Here is a 16,794-nt window from a genome sequence, read left to right as displayed (position 1 = left end):
TCTTGGACTTCCTTTGGACATCCCAGCAGCCCACTGTCACCCCATCTGCTGTGAGCAGGCAATGCCCCTGGCAACCACCAGGATGGGGTGACGCAAGCAAGGCCAGAGGCCGTGGGTGGCGTCACCTGCCCACCTCCTGCCGTGTCCTAAGGCATCCGCGGGGGAGGATCACGGGGGCAGGGGGCCCGGACCTCCTAGCTTCTCGGCACAGCATCGGTCTCTGGCTCCAGCAGGTCTCGGGGGTCCCGGAGGAAGACCACCATGACCGTGATGTTGTCGTGGGAGCCCCGCTCCCGGGCAGCAGCCACCAGCTCCTCAGCCACACGCAGCCCGCTGCCCTGCTGCCCGACCAGGTGGCTCTGCACGAGGCCGGCCACCTCCTGGTGGGGGACCACGTCGAAGAAGCCATCGCAGGCCAGCAGCAGGTAGTCCTCGGAGCCCGTCAGCGCCCGCGAGGCCGTGTCTGCCTCCCCAGACACGTAGGGCTTCTGGAAGACGTCCCCTGGGCATGGGAGAGAATCGTGAAGGCCATGCCGCTGCTGCTGTCCCCTCCCCAGGCCCCGGCCTGCCTGTGGCCACCCCGCCTCCAATACAGGGTGAAAAGTAGCTTCACAGGGTGCCAAGTGCTCCAAAGGAACAGAGCAGGGCGATGCGACAGACTTGCCCTGTGTCCCCGCGGGCAGAGTCAGAACCCAGCAGGGCCAAGGGCAGCTCCCTACAAGAGCTGTCTCACTTCAGAGGGGACACAGGCCGAGGATGCTGTCCGGATGTGGCCCTGGCCCTCCCCAGCCCCTGCGGCTCCCTGCGCACCCAACGGGCACCTCAGCCGAGTCGGGAGGCTGGCTCTGCCTCCCATGCACCCTCTCCTAACCCCCTATCACAGTAGAGAACAGGGCACAGCCTCCGCCCGATCCTGCCCTGGGCTTCTCTCCTGCTCAGGCCTCCCCTGAGGGCTTCCCGCTGGTCCTCCTCCCCCGCTGTGGCCCTGACGTTCACTTCTCCCCAGGGCACGAGCCAGATATGTTGCTCCCTGACACGGAGCCGCCCAGTGGTCCTCTCTCCAGTCCCGGTCCCCTTGGAAGGAGCCTGACCCCTCCTGGCCTCCATGTGGGCCACCTCCCGGGGTCCAGCTGTAAGGAAGGCACCATGTGTGTCAAGAAGCACAGAACATTTCAGGACGCTTGGAGGGACCAGGGCCACATCTCAGGGTGTGGTGGGGGAGCAGGAAGGGAGAAATTTCTCAGCCCTGGAGGGAGGTCTGAGCCCCAGACCAAGGCCTGGCAGCCACAGGAGAAGACAGGGTGGGGGAGGGGGTGCCGTTTTTCTCACTTTTTTTTAAGATAGAAAAAAGAATCATCGGCGTGAAAGGTGGGTAGGGGAGGGTGAGCCTCATTTATAGACTGTCCATTAAAAATTACCTTTAGCACATACACTAACTGCCAAGGGTTTCCTCCTAGATCTTTCTGAGAAACTGTTTTAATGAATATAACTTAAGCTGCAATTATCTGTGCAGGATACAAGTTTCCAAGGTGGCTACACCTGTGCTCTGGATTCACCAGAGCCCTTTTGCAATCTGACTGATGAGCAGGTGAGGCTGCATTCCCAGACCACCCGGTGAGCACATTCCCGGGCCCTGGGGCCCCCTCCCACCCCCCTCACCTCCTTACCGATGGCTCTGGAGACAGCCAGGGTCCCGTTGACCCTCCAGCAGTCCATGTGGGACACAAAGCCACCCAGTGCCTCGATGCGGTCCTTCTCGTCCTGCGGAGACAGCCAGGGTGGGCCGGGTAGGCGGCGTGTGCCGATGGCATGCCCGCGCTGCCCAAGGGGAGACCAGCTGGTTCCAAGGCAGCACTGGGAGCTGCGGCTTTGATCAACGCCCAAGGGAAGCCTTAGTGAGGCAGTGAGAAATGATGAACCACCTAAATTATCCCAAAGATGCAGGAATTGCTAAGCAGGTGACGGTGCCAACGAAGACGGATGGCCAGTCCCCGAGCAGCCTTTTGGGGTCCAGGAAATGCTCACGGCAGCAGAAAGAGCCAGAGCCCCGGGGTCCAGGTGGGGATGCTGTGCCTCCCTCAATGGACCAAGCATGTGTACCTACGGCCACTCTGCAGGGCTAGATGAAACCTGAATCAGGCCCTGGACGAGCCCTGTGCCCCTGCGTTCTTGTCCTTCTCACTCCACCCCTACCCCCATCCAGGCGCTGTCCGGCTCCACAGAGGACGACGGTGCTCCAGGCGTTAGGAGGACAGCACAGAGGCCTGGTCTAGCCACGAGTCCTAAAAACCGTTTCGGTCCTATAAACTCCCCTGAAGGAGAGGTTTCCCAGACGTGAGCCTGCTGCCTGAAGGGCGGTAACACAGTGTCTGTGCTGGAGCAAAACCCCATTGCCCCGTGCCCTCCCCTGTGGCTCCCACCTCTGTTACCTCACCTGGTACAAGGCTGGGGCATCCTGGGGCTCGGGGCACCCCTATCTTCACCTCTTGTCTCCTGGGACACCCACCACCTCGGCTGCCCTCTCACCTCATCCTTCCCACCTGCCCGAAACAGCTTCCCCAAGGCCAAGTCCAGAGCTGGTGGCCGGTGGGTGGGTTCCCAGCGGCTTGGCTCAGCAAGGCTCCCTGCCCACTGCTTCCTCTCACCGGCCCCACCTCCTGCCCATTCGCCCAGGGCTGAGGGGCTGAGTGGCTCACCTGTGCGCGCCCAGGCAGGTGGCTGTTCCTCCTATGCTCCCTGCCACAGGGCTGCGTTCTCCTGCTTCCCCCCTACCTCTGATGGGACTTGCCCAATCTCCTGCCACACCCTCCCCACTGCAGACCCTGCAGCTCCACGCGTGGCCCCCGGGCCCATATCCCCAGCCCCTCCAGTCTTCACAGGGTGTCCCACCAGCCCCTGCACTCCCAGGGAACATCCCACCCCGAGCTCCCCGGCCCTCAGACCAAAGGCATCACCACCCTCTCAGAGGCCCAAGGCCTCTCTGGCTCCCCATCCCAAAGCCTGGCCTCCCTCTTCTCTGTCCCTCCTGACTTGACAGGCAGGTCCTCCCCACAGCTGGCCGGCGACTACAGTGGCATCTTTGTGACCCAGGCCTCAGCTTGCCCTCCGCTGGTCTGATGATTCCAGAAGCCACCAGATTCCTTACAAAGTGCCTCCTGCCCCAGGAGCAGCAGCCGTGAGTGCCTCAGTGGCCGGTCCTGGCTTAACCTGCTCTCTCCTGGACCCCAGGCCTGGCCTGCCGGGCCCACACCTGCCTTGGGATCCGGCTCTGCCTCCTTCCCTCTCATTTCCGCATCTCCCAGCAGCTTGTCCATGCCCTGCAGCTCTCAGCCCCAAGTCTGGTCCCTTCCAGCTCCGACTCAGCGCCACCTCCTCCCTGAAGCCCTCCTCCCCCACAGCCCAGGTGCCTGACCACTCCCCACCTGTCTGCAGGAGAGGACCCTGCCCGTTAACTCCACTTACTGCGCCGCCTGCTGGGCAGAGGGACCAGCTCTCCCCCGCAGCTCTGGGCTCCATGTTGCTGTGACAGGAAGGGCTCACGCAGGATTCCTGGCAGCTAAAGCCCCAAGCTTTAAGGGACCCCCAGCCACTCGAGTCAGGCAGGGAGCCCTGCCCTGGAGGAGCACCAGGAGTTTCCTGGGAAGATGGTCCAGGGCCCCTTTACATCCTAGTCCCCCTGACCACCTGCCTGCCCGGGGGCCCCTTACCTGCCGCTCAGGTCTGTGTGGCTCCATCAGCTTCACCACCTGCCCCTGCTGCACCAGGACCACCTGGGAGTCCCCGAGCCAGGCCACGTGCAGGGTGTTCCCGGCGATAAGCGCGCACACCCCTGTAGTGCCGCTCTGCAGCCGCTGCAGGGAGAGGACGCACGTGGGTGAGGATGGCGAGGCCGCCACAGGCACATGCCCCACGCTGGCCAGACACCAACCCCAGAACAGCGCTCAGCGGGAAACAGGAACAGACTGATGCACGCAGGGAGCAGGCAGCAGGAAAGGGGCATTTACATCAAGTCAGCAGAGCAGACTGCCGTTTCACGGTGTCAGAAAGCAGACAGGTGGGTGCCTGGGGAGCTGGGGGGCAGGGGCGGGGATGACCAAAGACAGAAGAAACTTTGGGGGTAATGAATACATCTGTTACCATGGTGACGGGCACACGGGCATAGACACATGCCCAAACCTACCAGACGGTACTCTTTGGACAAGTGGAGTCTCTTACATGTTAATTACGTCTCGGCAAAGGTGCTTTTAATAACACAGCCTAAACTAAACAGCTCTGCTTCAGAGACTCCTTTCTTGACTAGAGCAGCAGCCCTGAGCTCCCGGCTCGCGGGGCTCCCACCTCACAGTCTTAGACCTGGAAGGTTTTCTGTTTAGATTAAAATCCAGCCTTGTTGATTCTGGTGAGGTCTGTGCTCAGAGCATCTGATGACAGTGCCTCCTGCCCCCACCACGTCTCCTCAGCCTTGTCAAAGGGGCCAGGCCTGAGCTCTCTGGGCCTGTTTCTCGATCTCAGAAAGGGACACGATCTTAGGATCCACCCTGCTAGGAGGACCCCTGAGGTTCCAAGGTGAGGTTCAGTGGGCAGTAAGGTCACAGAGGGACCGGATGCGTCCTTTCTTCTTTCAGAAACAAACGCCTCATCGCGGTAACTGCTGACACCAGCAGCCTAGGGAGACCTGCCCGGGGGGAGGTGTTTGGGGGGTGGGGAGTATCAGGTGGACGTGTTGCTGCTTCCTGTTATTGCCCTTCGCCGATGGTGCGTTTTTCACAAATTGAAGGTTTGTGGCAACCCTGCCTCGAGCAAGTTTATTGTCACCATTTTTCCAACAGCATTTGCTCACTTCCTGTCTCTGTGCCACATTTTGGTAACTCCTGAGATATTTCAAACTTTTTCATTATTATTATCCTCTGTCATGGTGATCTGTGATCAGTCATCTTTGATGTTCCTACTGCAAAAAGATCACGACTCGAAGGCTCAGATGATGGCTAACATTTTTTAGCAATAAGGTGTTTTTTACGGTACGTGTGTTGTTTTAGACGTAATTCTGCTGCATGCTTATAGATGAGGGTACAGTGTAAACATAGCTTTTATCTGCACTGGGAAACCAAAACATTCATGTGACTCGCTTTATCCCAATATGCACGTTACAGAGGTGCTCTGGAACCAAACCCGCAAGATCTGAGGTCTGCCTGTATCAGTGCTGTGTTTTGTTTTCTATACTTTACAATGTTTAGACAAATCAAGGACCTTCTGAATCCTGAAGAAAGTACCCCTCCCAGGGCTAATTCCTAAAGAGAGCAAATGTCTCCCCAGGGAGCGTGCCTTTTCTGCACAAGCCAGGTGGTCTGAGCCCATATCCTCAGCCAGGGTCCCTTGCCAGGCCAACATCTCCCTGACCTGGATGGCTGGGGACCACCCCGTAGCCCAGAGCCTGTCAGGCTTATTCAAACTATCTGGTCCTCAGCTTGTGACGTGCCTGCCTACGGAGATCACACTGAAGCCTTGGGGCCACGCTTTCCTCTCTCTCTGCCTCCTGGCTGACCCTGGTGCTCCCCGTGTGGCCCTGCATGGGGTGGCATCTCCTCTTGGGAACCATAAGGCAGATGCCTCTGCATCTGTCATCCCACTGTACCTGATTAGGAGGAAATCCTGGGTGCATTTTAAGACAAGCTGCCCTTCCCCGTGAGGCCCTCACACCCTCTGCTGGAGTGGGGGCAGCCTCACACTGCTTCTATTCAAGCCCCCTTCCAGGCACAAGTGAAAGGACACGACTGCCAGCAGGGCTGAGCAAGGGCCTTCTTCCAGCACCAGCCACTTCGGCTTCCTTCCCTCTGCGAGGCCTGGCCCCTCTGGCCCCACCACGGTTCTCACCTCTCTCCTGGCTTTCCAAAGGAACATCTCATCGGTGCAGCGGAAGGCTGCTTGCAGGGCCCCCGCGGGGTCAGTGGGCAGCTCTGGTCGGTGGGCAGCGACAGCGTGCACGTGCACAGATGCATACCTCGCAGCATCCACCCCTCCATGCCCATCGAACACGGCAAAGTAGGCACGGTCCACAGAGTCCTGCGGGGGGGAGTGTGGTGGGGGTCACAGTCCTGCCAGCCCTGGGCCTGACTGAGGCCGCAACCTAGCCAGAGACTCTGGTCTGGGGGTGGAGATGGGCACTTCTGGGACAGGGTGTGGCAGGACAGCACGGTTTCCACCACTGGACAGGCTACGTCGGGGGGTCTGGGAGAGGATGACCCTCGGGAGCCTCAACTTCTGCTCTGGGCCCAGCTGGGGGGAGCATGGGATGAGGGGAGAGGTGCCAGGTGGCTCCCCGTGGGTGGGGAGAGCAGGCTCAGCAAGCAGGGGTCCAGGTGCATGTGGTGCTGGGGCCTCCCGTTCCTTAGGCCCTCAGCCGGGAAAGCCAGGGGCTGGGGGCTGCCCAGGCCCAGGAGCGCTGGGACCTGGCCCCCTGACAGCAGCCGTGGTCATCCCTCCTGTCTCGGCTCCAGCCGGCAGCCCCGCTCCGCACCCCCCTGGGTCCTCCCTCGACCTTGCAACCTCCCACTTCCCGCCCGGCCCTCCCCACCCAGGCAGAGCACTCACCGATAGGCCAAAGAGCAGGTTGAAGGCAGGGAGGCACACGTGCCGGTCCTCCATCCTGCGGCGGGCGTTGCGGATGGCATGCACGGAGACCAGCCACTGCCGCTGCGGGACCCTGGCAGCCACGGGCATCTGCTTCTGCCACTGGCTGCACACTTCCCAGAGCCGGTCAAAGAGGCTCCGTGCCAGGCCCGCAGCGTCCAGCACTAAGGGGCAGGACAGGGGGCTGTTAGGGAAGCGCCACCGCAGGCCCTCGGGGGCTCCCTACTCTCCGCCCGCTTCCCGTGGCCCCTGTAGCCCGTTGCCGCCCAGGGCCTCCTGAGCACAGCAGCCTAAGAAACCGCGCGGACAGCCCGTGTCATCAGCATGAGAAGTGTCTGGTTTGGCAACACACACAAGGAGCACCTCCCCACCTCAACATGGCGAGGCCACACCCCTCACGGGAGCCCACCCCAAGGAAAGAGCCGGATATGCAAAGATAATTTAAGAACAAGTACAGAATCATTTATAATTGTGCATTAATTAGAAATAATATACACCCAACAACAGAGTAAATTATGGTCTGTTCTCCCGGCGACGAATTAAGCTGCTATTTTTCACAACTAAACACGTAACTGCCATTCGGTCCAGCAATTGCACCCTGGGGATCGAATCCCAGAGAAATGGAGATTAGTTCACATGAGACATGCGCCCGGTGGTCCCAGAAGTGTTATCTGCAACAGCCAAAAGCTGGAATCAGCGCAGACATCCTTTAACAGGTGAACGATAAACTCCCAAACATCGCACCCCAAACAGTGCTCACAGGAAGGAAGGAAAGAGCTACTGACACACACAGACCTGGGCGAATCTCAGGGAACCACACTCAGTGAAAAGAGCCAATCCCATGTGATTCCATTTATACGCATACTTGAAACGACAAGATTATAGAGATGGGAGGCTGTCAGGGGTTAGGGTGGGGAGGGGGTATTACGGTAGCCATAAAGGTAACATGACATCCTTGTGGGATGAGATTACATCATGATCCTAGTCGTGATATTTCACTAGTTTTCGAGATGTTACCATTGGGGACAACAGGATAAAGATGCAGGGGGTCCCTCACTGTTATTTCTCACAACCGCATGCAAGGCTATGGTTACCTGAGTTTAATTTTAAAAAGTTAAAAGAGTGAAACAGAAATAGACTTTGCAAGCATATGAGATGCTCATGTCACGACATTAAAAAAATTTGATATTAAGAAAAAATGTGAAAAAAAGAGAGGAAATTACACATATGGTTTGATCATGAGAGCGTGAAAAGCCTTCGACCCGCCTGGACCCAGAAGGTAAGAGGAGGGAAAGGCATAAACCCCATAAGGTCAGCAGTGGGCATCCGCCGGGCTGGGTCCGCGGCTGAGGCTTTTCCTTAAGGACACTTTTTTGTGCTTTTCCCATATTCCACTATAACCAGGAGCTGGTTTTAAAATTCATCCATAAATGCTTTGCTACTTCTCCCTTCGAGAATGGGGCCTAATCCCCTCCCCTTGAGGACAGGAAGGAGGACCTCAGCCCACAGACTCCCGAGGCCGCTCAAGGGAACTGCTTGCTGGGGCAGGGCGGGGCGGCTGGAGGCTCCACCTGCCCAGCCACACAGAGGTCTCAGTCACACCTCCGCCCTCAGGAGTTGATTCTTTTTTAAAAAAATTAATTAATTTTTATGTGTGTTGGGCCTTAGTTGCGGCATGCGGGATCTTCTGTTGCGGTGCGCAGGTTTCTCTCTAGATGTGGTGCATGGGCTCCAGGGCGTGTGGGCTCTATAGTTTGCGGCACGCGGGCTCTCTCACTGAGGCGCATGAGCTCAGTAGTTGTGGCGCATGGGTTTAGTTGCCCCGCGGCATGTGGGATCTTAGTTCCCCGACCAGGGATCGAACCTGCGTCCCCTACATTGGAAGGCAGATTCTTTACCACTGGACCACCAGGGAAGTCCCAGGGCAGTGATTATTATAACACCCGAGTGATGCCAGTTTTGCAAGAATGGCTTCGATAGACAGACTGATTTGACTGTGTTCTACTCCCATGACAGGGGTGAGCTGTTGAGGGCAGCAGGCCCAGGCCTGCTTGGAGGGCAGGGCCGGCCGAGATGTCCTTCCCCTTCCCCAGCCCGCAGGGCCCCCAGGCCTGGCTCTAGGGTGTCAGCTGCGCAGTTCCTTCCCGCCAGCAGGTGGCGCTGACTTCCCGCTGGACGTGGGCGGGGCTGGCAGGGCGCCCCATTGTGGGCAGCAGGCTCTGCAGAGGACAAAGGCGGTCTTGTCACCCGCACAGCCTCAGGGCAGGAACTCGGAGCTGGGCTGGGCTGGGCTGGGCTGGAACGCAGCCGGGGCGGGGAGCCAGAGAACAGGGTGGGGGGCAAGGCCACGTGTGTCCCCCCCTCCTGGTTCTGCCCTCCATGTGGCATTAATGCCGAGTTTAAAGGGACATAGCTGGATAGTAATTATGTGAGTGGTGGAGGTGTCAGGTAACCATCTGCAATGCATAAATGGACCGAATCGACACATTGTGCACTTAAATTAGTTACAAGTCAATTATGTCTCAATTAAAAAACAAACAATAATAAAGCAACACAGTCCAATAAGAAATGGCAAAGGAGGGGAAATCTGCTGAGGCTCCGACTGCCCCTGCCCACCCCCACCCCAGGGCTGGACCCCAGGACCCACCCTGCTTCTCTGCATCCCAACTGGCCCACAGTCCCGCATCTTCTCCAGCAGGTGTGGAGGAACTGAGACTCTGCTCAGGCGGGGCTCACCCAACACTCTACCAGGGCCTGGCCCGCAGGCCCTCGCTCTCTGCAGTTCTGGTCCAACGTGAACCGACTTTTGGGTGGAATACAGTTGGAAGGAACTACTAGGAAAGGGACAGAAAGGCCTGCAAAACAAGGGCCCTGCCTGATCCGAGGCTCATTCCCATCCTGGGCTCCTCTGGCCGCTGACTGCTGTCCCAGGAACAGGACACAGGCCTCTGTGGCGCCTCCCCAGGCTCTCAGGGACCCTCGAGTCTTCACCTGACAAGGGTCCCAACCTGGATCAGCTGAGACACGGCCCGAGCTCTGGGTTTTCTACCACTGGACTCCGGGACCGGCTCCCGCATCACCACCCACTTGTCACCCGTTGAAGTGGAAGAGCGTGTGGGTGAGGCCCGATGGCAACTCGGGCTCCTCCTGTGTGACCTGGGACAGGGCTGTTTGTCTCCCGGGCTGCGGCGCTCACCCCGCTGGCTCCAAGCTGGGGAGGTCTCTCCCGGCATCTGGGGTCTGCCACCCTGTCGTGAGCACATGAGCCCAGCGCTGCCCACAACCTCCCTGTCCGCCAGCAAAATGGGAAAGGAAAGGGGGGCCAGGTGAGCCCTGATGCGCCCCTGCAGCCTGGCCCCCATCTGGCTGGAGAGTGTTGCCCAATAAGCCCAGGGCCCCAAGAGGGAGACTCACGGGTCACAGGGGCCTCCTCCTCCTCCTGCTCCAGCAACTTCCTGAACTCAGAAAGGTCCGTCTGCAGCAGCTGGGAAACTGCCTCGTGGGCCAGGCAGGCAGCAAGTGGTGGCGGAGCGCTCCTGGGGGCACGAACCCGGAGTGAGGGGCTGGCTCCTCAGCAGAAGCCAGCACCCCAGAGCCTGCCCCACACTCCAGGCAGAGACCCCCAGCCCCTTTCTGCTCCCGGAGGCCTTTCCAGAGGAAGCGGTGACCACTCACACTCCACGTGCACCCACAACAGGCAGGTCGGCCTCTGGTCCTCGTGCAGCTGGACGGCCATCCACGCAGTACCATTTACGGGGCCCTCACTGGGGCTGGTGGGGAGGGGGAGTCACAGATGTGCGAGCTGCCTCTCTGCTGGCCTCAGTGGCCAGGCCAAACTGCCCGACGTCCAGCCTTATACCAGCTTCTGGTCCCCAATACCAGCTGGGGACCCTTCGGGGTTGGGGAGTCCTATAAGTTGAACTGTCTCTCCCAAAATGTGTATGTTACAGTTCTAACCCCCAGTGCTTCAGAATGTGACCTTACTTGGAAACGGGGTCGCTGCAGATACAATGAGTTAAAATGAGGTCCCACTGGAGTAGGCTGGGCCCCTAATGCAGTAATGCTGGTGTCCTTATCGAAAGGGGAACTTCAGACAGAGACCCACAGGAAGATGCCCTGTGAAGGTGAAGACTGGTGAGCTGAGCCTATAGCCGAGGACCGCCAGCAACCGCCAGAGGGACCAGCCCAGCCGACATCCTGCTCTGGGACCTCCAGCCTCCAGAATCCTGAGACAATAGGGTTCTGTTGTTTAAGCTGCCCAGCCCGTGGTGCTCTGTCACGTACGCCCCAGGAAAGGAATCCAGGGAGCGTGGGACCCATGGGCAGTGTCTGGAAGATCAGGCTGTGTGCAGCCCAGGGCGTCCCTGGGCAAGGCAGGCTGTTGGGACAGCTGGTGAAGCGGAACCTGGGGAGGCAGCATGACCTTGGTGTGGCTCGAAGAGAGACATGATATGATCCAATTGGGCTTTTTAATTTTTATTTTATTTTTTTATTTAATTTTTTTGCACTTTGATTATTGTGCTTTGCTTTATTGCACTTTGCATACACTGCATTTTTTTAACATCTTTATTGGAGTATAATTGCTTTACAGTGGTGTGTCAGCTTCTGCTTTATAACAAAGTGAATCAGTTATACATATACATATGTCCCCATCTCTTCCCTCTTGCGTCTCCCTCCCTCTCACCCTCCCTATCCCACCCCTCTAGGTGGTCACAAAGCACCGAGCTGATCTCCCTGTGCTATGCGGCTGCTTCCCACTAGCTATCTATTTTACGTTTGGTAGTGTATGCATGTCCATGACACTCTCTCACTTTGTCCCAGCTTACCCTTCCCCCTCCCCGTGTCCTCAAGTCCATTCTCTAGTAGTTCTGCATCTTTATTCCTGTCTTGCAATTGGGTTTTTTTAGACCTCCTGGCCTCATCTTGGAGGGTGGGCCTGGCAGTGGATGGGAGTGGACAGAGCAGGCATTGGGCAGGGGACCGGGTGGGTCCGCAGTGAGTCTCAGGTTCCACTGAGGTCAAGAGGCCTGTGACCAGTGGGCACGTGGTCTGGGTGGATGAAAGGGGTGGGGCAGAGAGCGCCGGAGCAGCTGGAGAAGTTGGGTGACGCCAGGGGTGCCACCTGGGGCCGAGTCTGGGAAGCAAGACCTCTCTGGCTGCTACCAAGGTCAGACAGCCTGCGCAGAGCAGAGCTGAGGGTCAGTGCAGGCAGGAGCGGGAAAGCAAACAAGGGGGATGGGAAGCCTCCAGTACGGGACAAGAGGGACACTAGGCAGCTCTGGGAGGTGGGGGGGTGGAGAGACCGAGGCCAGTGGGAAGCACTATAGGAAATTCTTTCCACAGGCTCCAGGGCCTGCCCGCCTAGCCCCCAGCCTCGGGGGCCCAGTCCAGCCACAAAGACCCCTAGCTCCCCAAGTATAAGGGGTGGCTCCATCCCCCAGCTGTCTCTGCAGCCTCTAGGACTCATCTTGCATCCTGACCTGTCCCGGAAGGCTGGGCCAGGTGGGTGGGCACACCCCTCTGGGCGTCGCGGTGTGTGTCTACAGATGGCCTTAGGGATCTACTGGGATGAATCTGTCATTTTTAAAAATGAGATAGTGACTCAGGGGAGCAGCCTCTGGACCTGCCTTTAAAAAACAAACAGCCATGGACTTCCCTGGTGGCACAGTGGTTAAGAATCCACCTGCCAATGCAGGGGACACAGGTTCGAGCCCTGGCCCGGGAAGATCCCACATGCCGCAGAGCAACTAAGCCCGTGCGCCACAACTACTGAGCCTGTGCTCTAGAGCCTGTGAACCACAACTACTGAGCCCACGTGCCACAACTACTGAGCCCACGTGCCACAACTACTGAAGCCCACATGCCTAGAGCCCGTGCTCCGCAACAAGAAAGCAACCACAATGAGAAGCCCCAGCACCACAACGAAGAGTAGCCCCTGCTTGCCGGAACTAGACAAAGCCCGCGCGCAGCAACAAAGACCCAAAACAGCCAAAAATAAAAATAAGTTAAGCTTCCCTGGTGGCGCAGTGGTTGAGAGTCCGCCTGCCGATGCAGGGGACGCGGGTTTGTGCCCCAGTCCGGGAGGATCCCACATGCCGCGGAGCGGCTGGGCCCGTGGGCCGTGGCCGCTGAGCCTGTGCATCCGGGGCCTGTGCTCCACAGCGGGAGTGGCCACAGCAGTGAGAGGCCCGCATACCGCCAAAAAAAAAAAAAAAAAAAAAAAAAGTTAATTAATTAAGAAAAAAAAAGAAAAACAACCAGCCAAAGCATGAGAAGTGCGTTCCTCTGCCGTGTGGGGATTTCCTGCCAGCCTCTGGGCTTTCCTTTTTCAGGGCGGGGAGAAGTACACCTCTGCTCCCGGCGCTGGGGGCAGTGAGGCGGCTTCCGGCCACGGGGAGCGGACAATGCCTGGATGTGGGCCCCAGCCTGGCTTCCTGGCCGTCCTCCCATCTCATCCAGGGGTCTTGCCCGGCGCCCTGAGGCCCCTAAAGATAACAGCGATGCCTCGGAGACCGGGACCAGCTACCCAAGAAATAAGAACTGTTCTTATCTGGCCACCTCGGGGTTTCCAAGGAGCCTCCAGTCTAGAAGCAGAAATGAAAACGCACATCAGTGGCTACAGTGTCAGGGACGCACCACTTAGGGACCTGAGAGGTGACCACTGACCACAAGGGGAGGACTGGAGGTAAATCACCACAGTCCCGACCTCGTGATCTGACTCCTGGACAGTCTCACGCAGGATTCCATTTACAACCTGAAAAACCCTGCGGACCAACACACTCGGGCCTGGATAGCCAAGAGCCTGCACACGAGCTGCTGGGACATGCAGGTAGGGGCCCCGACCGCCAGACGTATGTAGACGTGTGACATCTGTGTCTACACAGTAAAGAAATACTAGGGAAGGACAAAAATAAATCCATTAAAATGGCTGGAAAATATGAGACTTTAAAATACTACGTTTTAACATCCTTCAAGGTTGGGAATTCCCTGGCTAGTTAAGACTGCGCTTGCACTGCCGAGGGCCCAGGTTCGATTCCTGGTCAGGGAACTAAGATCCGCAAGCCGTGCGGCGGAACCAAAAGAAAAAAAAAATCCTTCAAGGTGGATTCATGGGGGGTCTATAGGGGCCATGGGAGCCCACCTGCACCACCCCTGCCAGCCTCAGGGTCTGGGGCTGTGAACCCTGGCCTCTTGCCGATCACCGATAGTCTCAGGCCTGCTATGTCATCTGCTAATTAACGGGAGCTCATTCACCCCCTGTGCTCAGGGCCTGGCACTCTCCCCACGCCCGCAGCCTCGCCCGCTGCTCGGCCTTGAAGGGCCCTGCTCCACCTTCAGAGTTTCCCCCTACTTGAGGGGGAAACTTGAGGCACCCGCCCTCCCCCATAACTAAACTCACCCCCCAAGGCCCTGCCCGCAAGAAGGTCCTCTCGCCCTCCTCATGCCTGGCAGGGGCACCAGCCCTGCCCAGTGGCTGCTGGGGATTCAGGGCCCCTCAACGTTCTTTCTGCCCCCCAAGTGCCACTGTGGTGCCTGGTGGGCGCCAGGCCCTCCCTCCTCTGCGCTCCCAGCCCCTTGTCTCTCCCACATCCAGCACCCAGACCGCCAATGTGGCCTCGTCAGGCCCCAGGCCCGCTCGGCTCCACTGATCTGCTTTACGGCACCTGCCTCTGAAATATTTTCCCAAAGCAAAACAAAGCAGCCCGCATCGCCCTCCGCACACACCACACCGAGGGACAGGTCACCGGCATTTCCCCTGAGCTCCATGGACGCGGCTCTGGAGCGGGCCCGCAGCCTTTACGTTCCTATTGCTGACTGTTACGGGGCCTCGGATCCCACCAAGCAGGTGCCCCGGGGGTGCGAGAGGGTGGGGCCTACCTGCCATGAAGAAAGAGCACTCGGGGACACGGAACACCACCGCAGAGGCCGGGGCGTGTCCCAGCACAAGGGGTAACCCAGTGACTAGGGCTGGTGGGTGCGGCCCCTGGGGAGGGATGAGGTTCACAGGGGACGAATGACCCACCAGCCCTCACCCACGAGCCTCCCTTGTGGCTGCTGGTGGCGCACGGCTCCCCCGACACCTGCCAAGCTGGTCGTGTCCCTCTCTGAACATTGTCTTCACGGCCTGTGAAACGGGGACAGTGCCACCACCTCTCAGGTCTTGGTGGCCAGGGGACCGCCAGGCCTCAGGCCAGTCTCTTAGTCTCTGCCTCCCTGACTGCAAGGCAGGATAGAAATGGGACCTACTGCTAGCACCCATCAGGGGTTGAACTGTGTCCCCCGGAAAGGTCCCCTAAAGTCCTAACCCAATGGCTCAGGACGTGACCTAGTTTGGGATTAGGCTCTTGGCAGGTATAAGATGAGGTCACACAGGAGCAGGGCCCCTAATCCAACAGGACTGGTGTCCTTACAAGAAGATGAGAGACACAGACAGACAAGGAGGATGCCTGGTGACAACAACAGCCAGTCTGGGGTGATGTGTCTACAGGCCAGGGCACACTCAGGACCAGGCGACACCAGAAGCTAAGAGGAAGGCCTGGAGCGGCCCTGACTTCCGGCCCCCAGGACAATGAGACGGGGCACTTCTATTGCTCTAAGCTGCGTGGTCTGTGGCGCTTGGTGGTGGCAGCCCTGGGAAACCCACGGGGCTGGCAGGGGAGTTCTGCGCAGACCGTAGACAACAGGAGCGGAAAGCAGGGGGTGAAGGCAGCCAGGGTCAGGGTCGTGCCCTGTGCTCCCCTCCCCCTTCCATCCTGGGCCCCTGTCCCGGCACCCACGCCGCTCACCTGCTGCTCAGGAAGCCCGTGGCCAGCTCAGCCAGCTCGCCTTCCACCTCCTCCTGGCTCAGCATCGTCCCTGGGACCTTCCATGGCAAAGGGCTCTCCGGGCCCAGCGGGGCTGGGAAGTCGCGGAGGAACACATCCAGGAAGCTGGGGTTCTCCTCTGCCTTCTGGCTGTTCTGCTGTGGGGTTCCCGAGGCCATGCCCAGAGCATCCTGGGGGGCTGCTGCCGGGTCGCTGGTCTTCATTCTGGGGAGAGACGTGAGGGTTGGCAAGAATACAGTCGACCGGCTCCCTACAGCGCTGAGTGCCTCACTTTCTTTGCTTCCTCTTGAAGCATGGAGGGGCAGGCGCCGCACCAAGCCCGGGGCTCCAGGCAGAAAGGCGGGGCTACCGGGCCTCACACACAGTTCCGGGGCCCACGTGGGAGGGACAACCCTGAGAGGGGACCTGGGGGAGCCCAGAGAAGTGGCTTCAGGAGACAGAGCCCGGGGGCAGAGGGATGTCCTGAAGGAGAAGGAAGGCATGTTCCTGGCAGAGGACGGCCGGTGTGGCCAGAGGCAGGCAGGAGAGGGACCCAGGGCCAGGCCATGCAGGCAGGTGGACACGGCCAGAACAGGGGTTCCACCTGACCCCGGACCCGGGCAGCAGGGAGGTGAGGAGGTGATGCCACTGGGCCTGGGAGCCTGGAAGTCATGCCCAGAGGGGGGCAGGGCTACCTGACGGCACGGTGGCAGGGACATCGTACAGAGGGCGTGTGGGCAGGAGGGAAGCAGAGGGTTAACCCAGGAGAGTCAGGGCCTTTGGGACATGGTCAAGCCTTATAAGTCCTCTCAGGAGGAGTCCCAGGTCTCCTGAGATTAAAAGGTTTGTCCACGTCCACAAACACCCCGACCGTCCTGGGCTTCAAATGGGCTGGAGGATGGGGGATACAGGGGGCTCACTGCCCACTGAGGATCAGAGCTCCTACGTCAGCACAAGTCTCCTGGAAGAACAGAGATGGGACACAGCAGACAAGCAGGCATGGGGGCGAGGGGGAAGGGGAAGCAAGATGTGTCATCAGTGGAGGGTCTGGAGGGCAAAGGGTGAAGCTTAAAGGGAGGTGAATTAAGAAACAGGGAATTCCCTGGAAGTCCAGTGGTTAGGAGTCGGCGCTTTCACTGCTGGGGCCTGGGTTCGACCCCTGGTCGGGGAACTAAGATCCCACAAGCCACGTGGCACGGCCAAAGAAAGAAAGAAACACAAAACCTCTCTCATCTACCAGCAAGGAGAATTGGAAGTTAATTTCTTGAAGTAGACACACATGAATAACACAGAAACTGGGGCGCTTGTGATGGAAGGTTCTGGGGACAGGCTCCCACTCATGGCCATCCCTCCTGTCTGCTCA

At 58.9% G+C, this 16,794-nt stretch overlaps 1 protein-coding gene across 1 annotated transcript; it reads right to left on the bottom strand.

The window, feature by feature from the left end:
- Positions 1–194: 194 nt before the first annotated feature.
- PPM1F (protein phosphatase, Mg2+/Mn2+ dependent 1F) lies at positions 195–15,655 on the bottom strand (the record flags this gene model as incomplete). The annotated part of the gene is made up of 7 exons (XM_079717611.1): positions 195–502; positions 1,668–1,861; positions 3,685–3,851; positions 5,872–6,060; positions 6,589–6,791; positions 10,042–10,163; positions 15,414–15,655. 7 exons carry the CDS (start codon positions 15,653–15,655, stop codon positions 195–197), a joined length of 1,425 nt encoding a protein of 474 aa, XP_079573737.1.
- Positions 15,656–16,794: the final 1,139 nt, after the last annotated feature.

This window comes from Hyperoodon ampullatus (genome assembly GCF_949752795.1).
Source record: "Hyperoodon ampullatus genome assembly, chromosome: 13".
NCBI classification, from domain to species: Eukaryota; Metazoa; Chordata; class Mammalia; order Artiodactyla; family Ziphiidae; genus Hyperoodon; species Hyperoodon ampullatus.
This window is presented reverse-complemented; position numbering and strand designations above follow the sequence as displayed.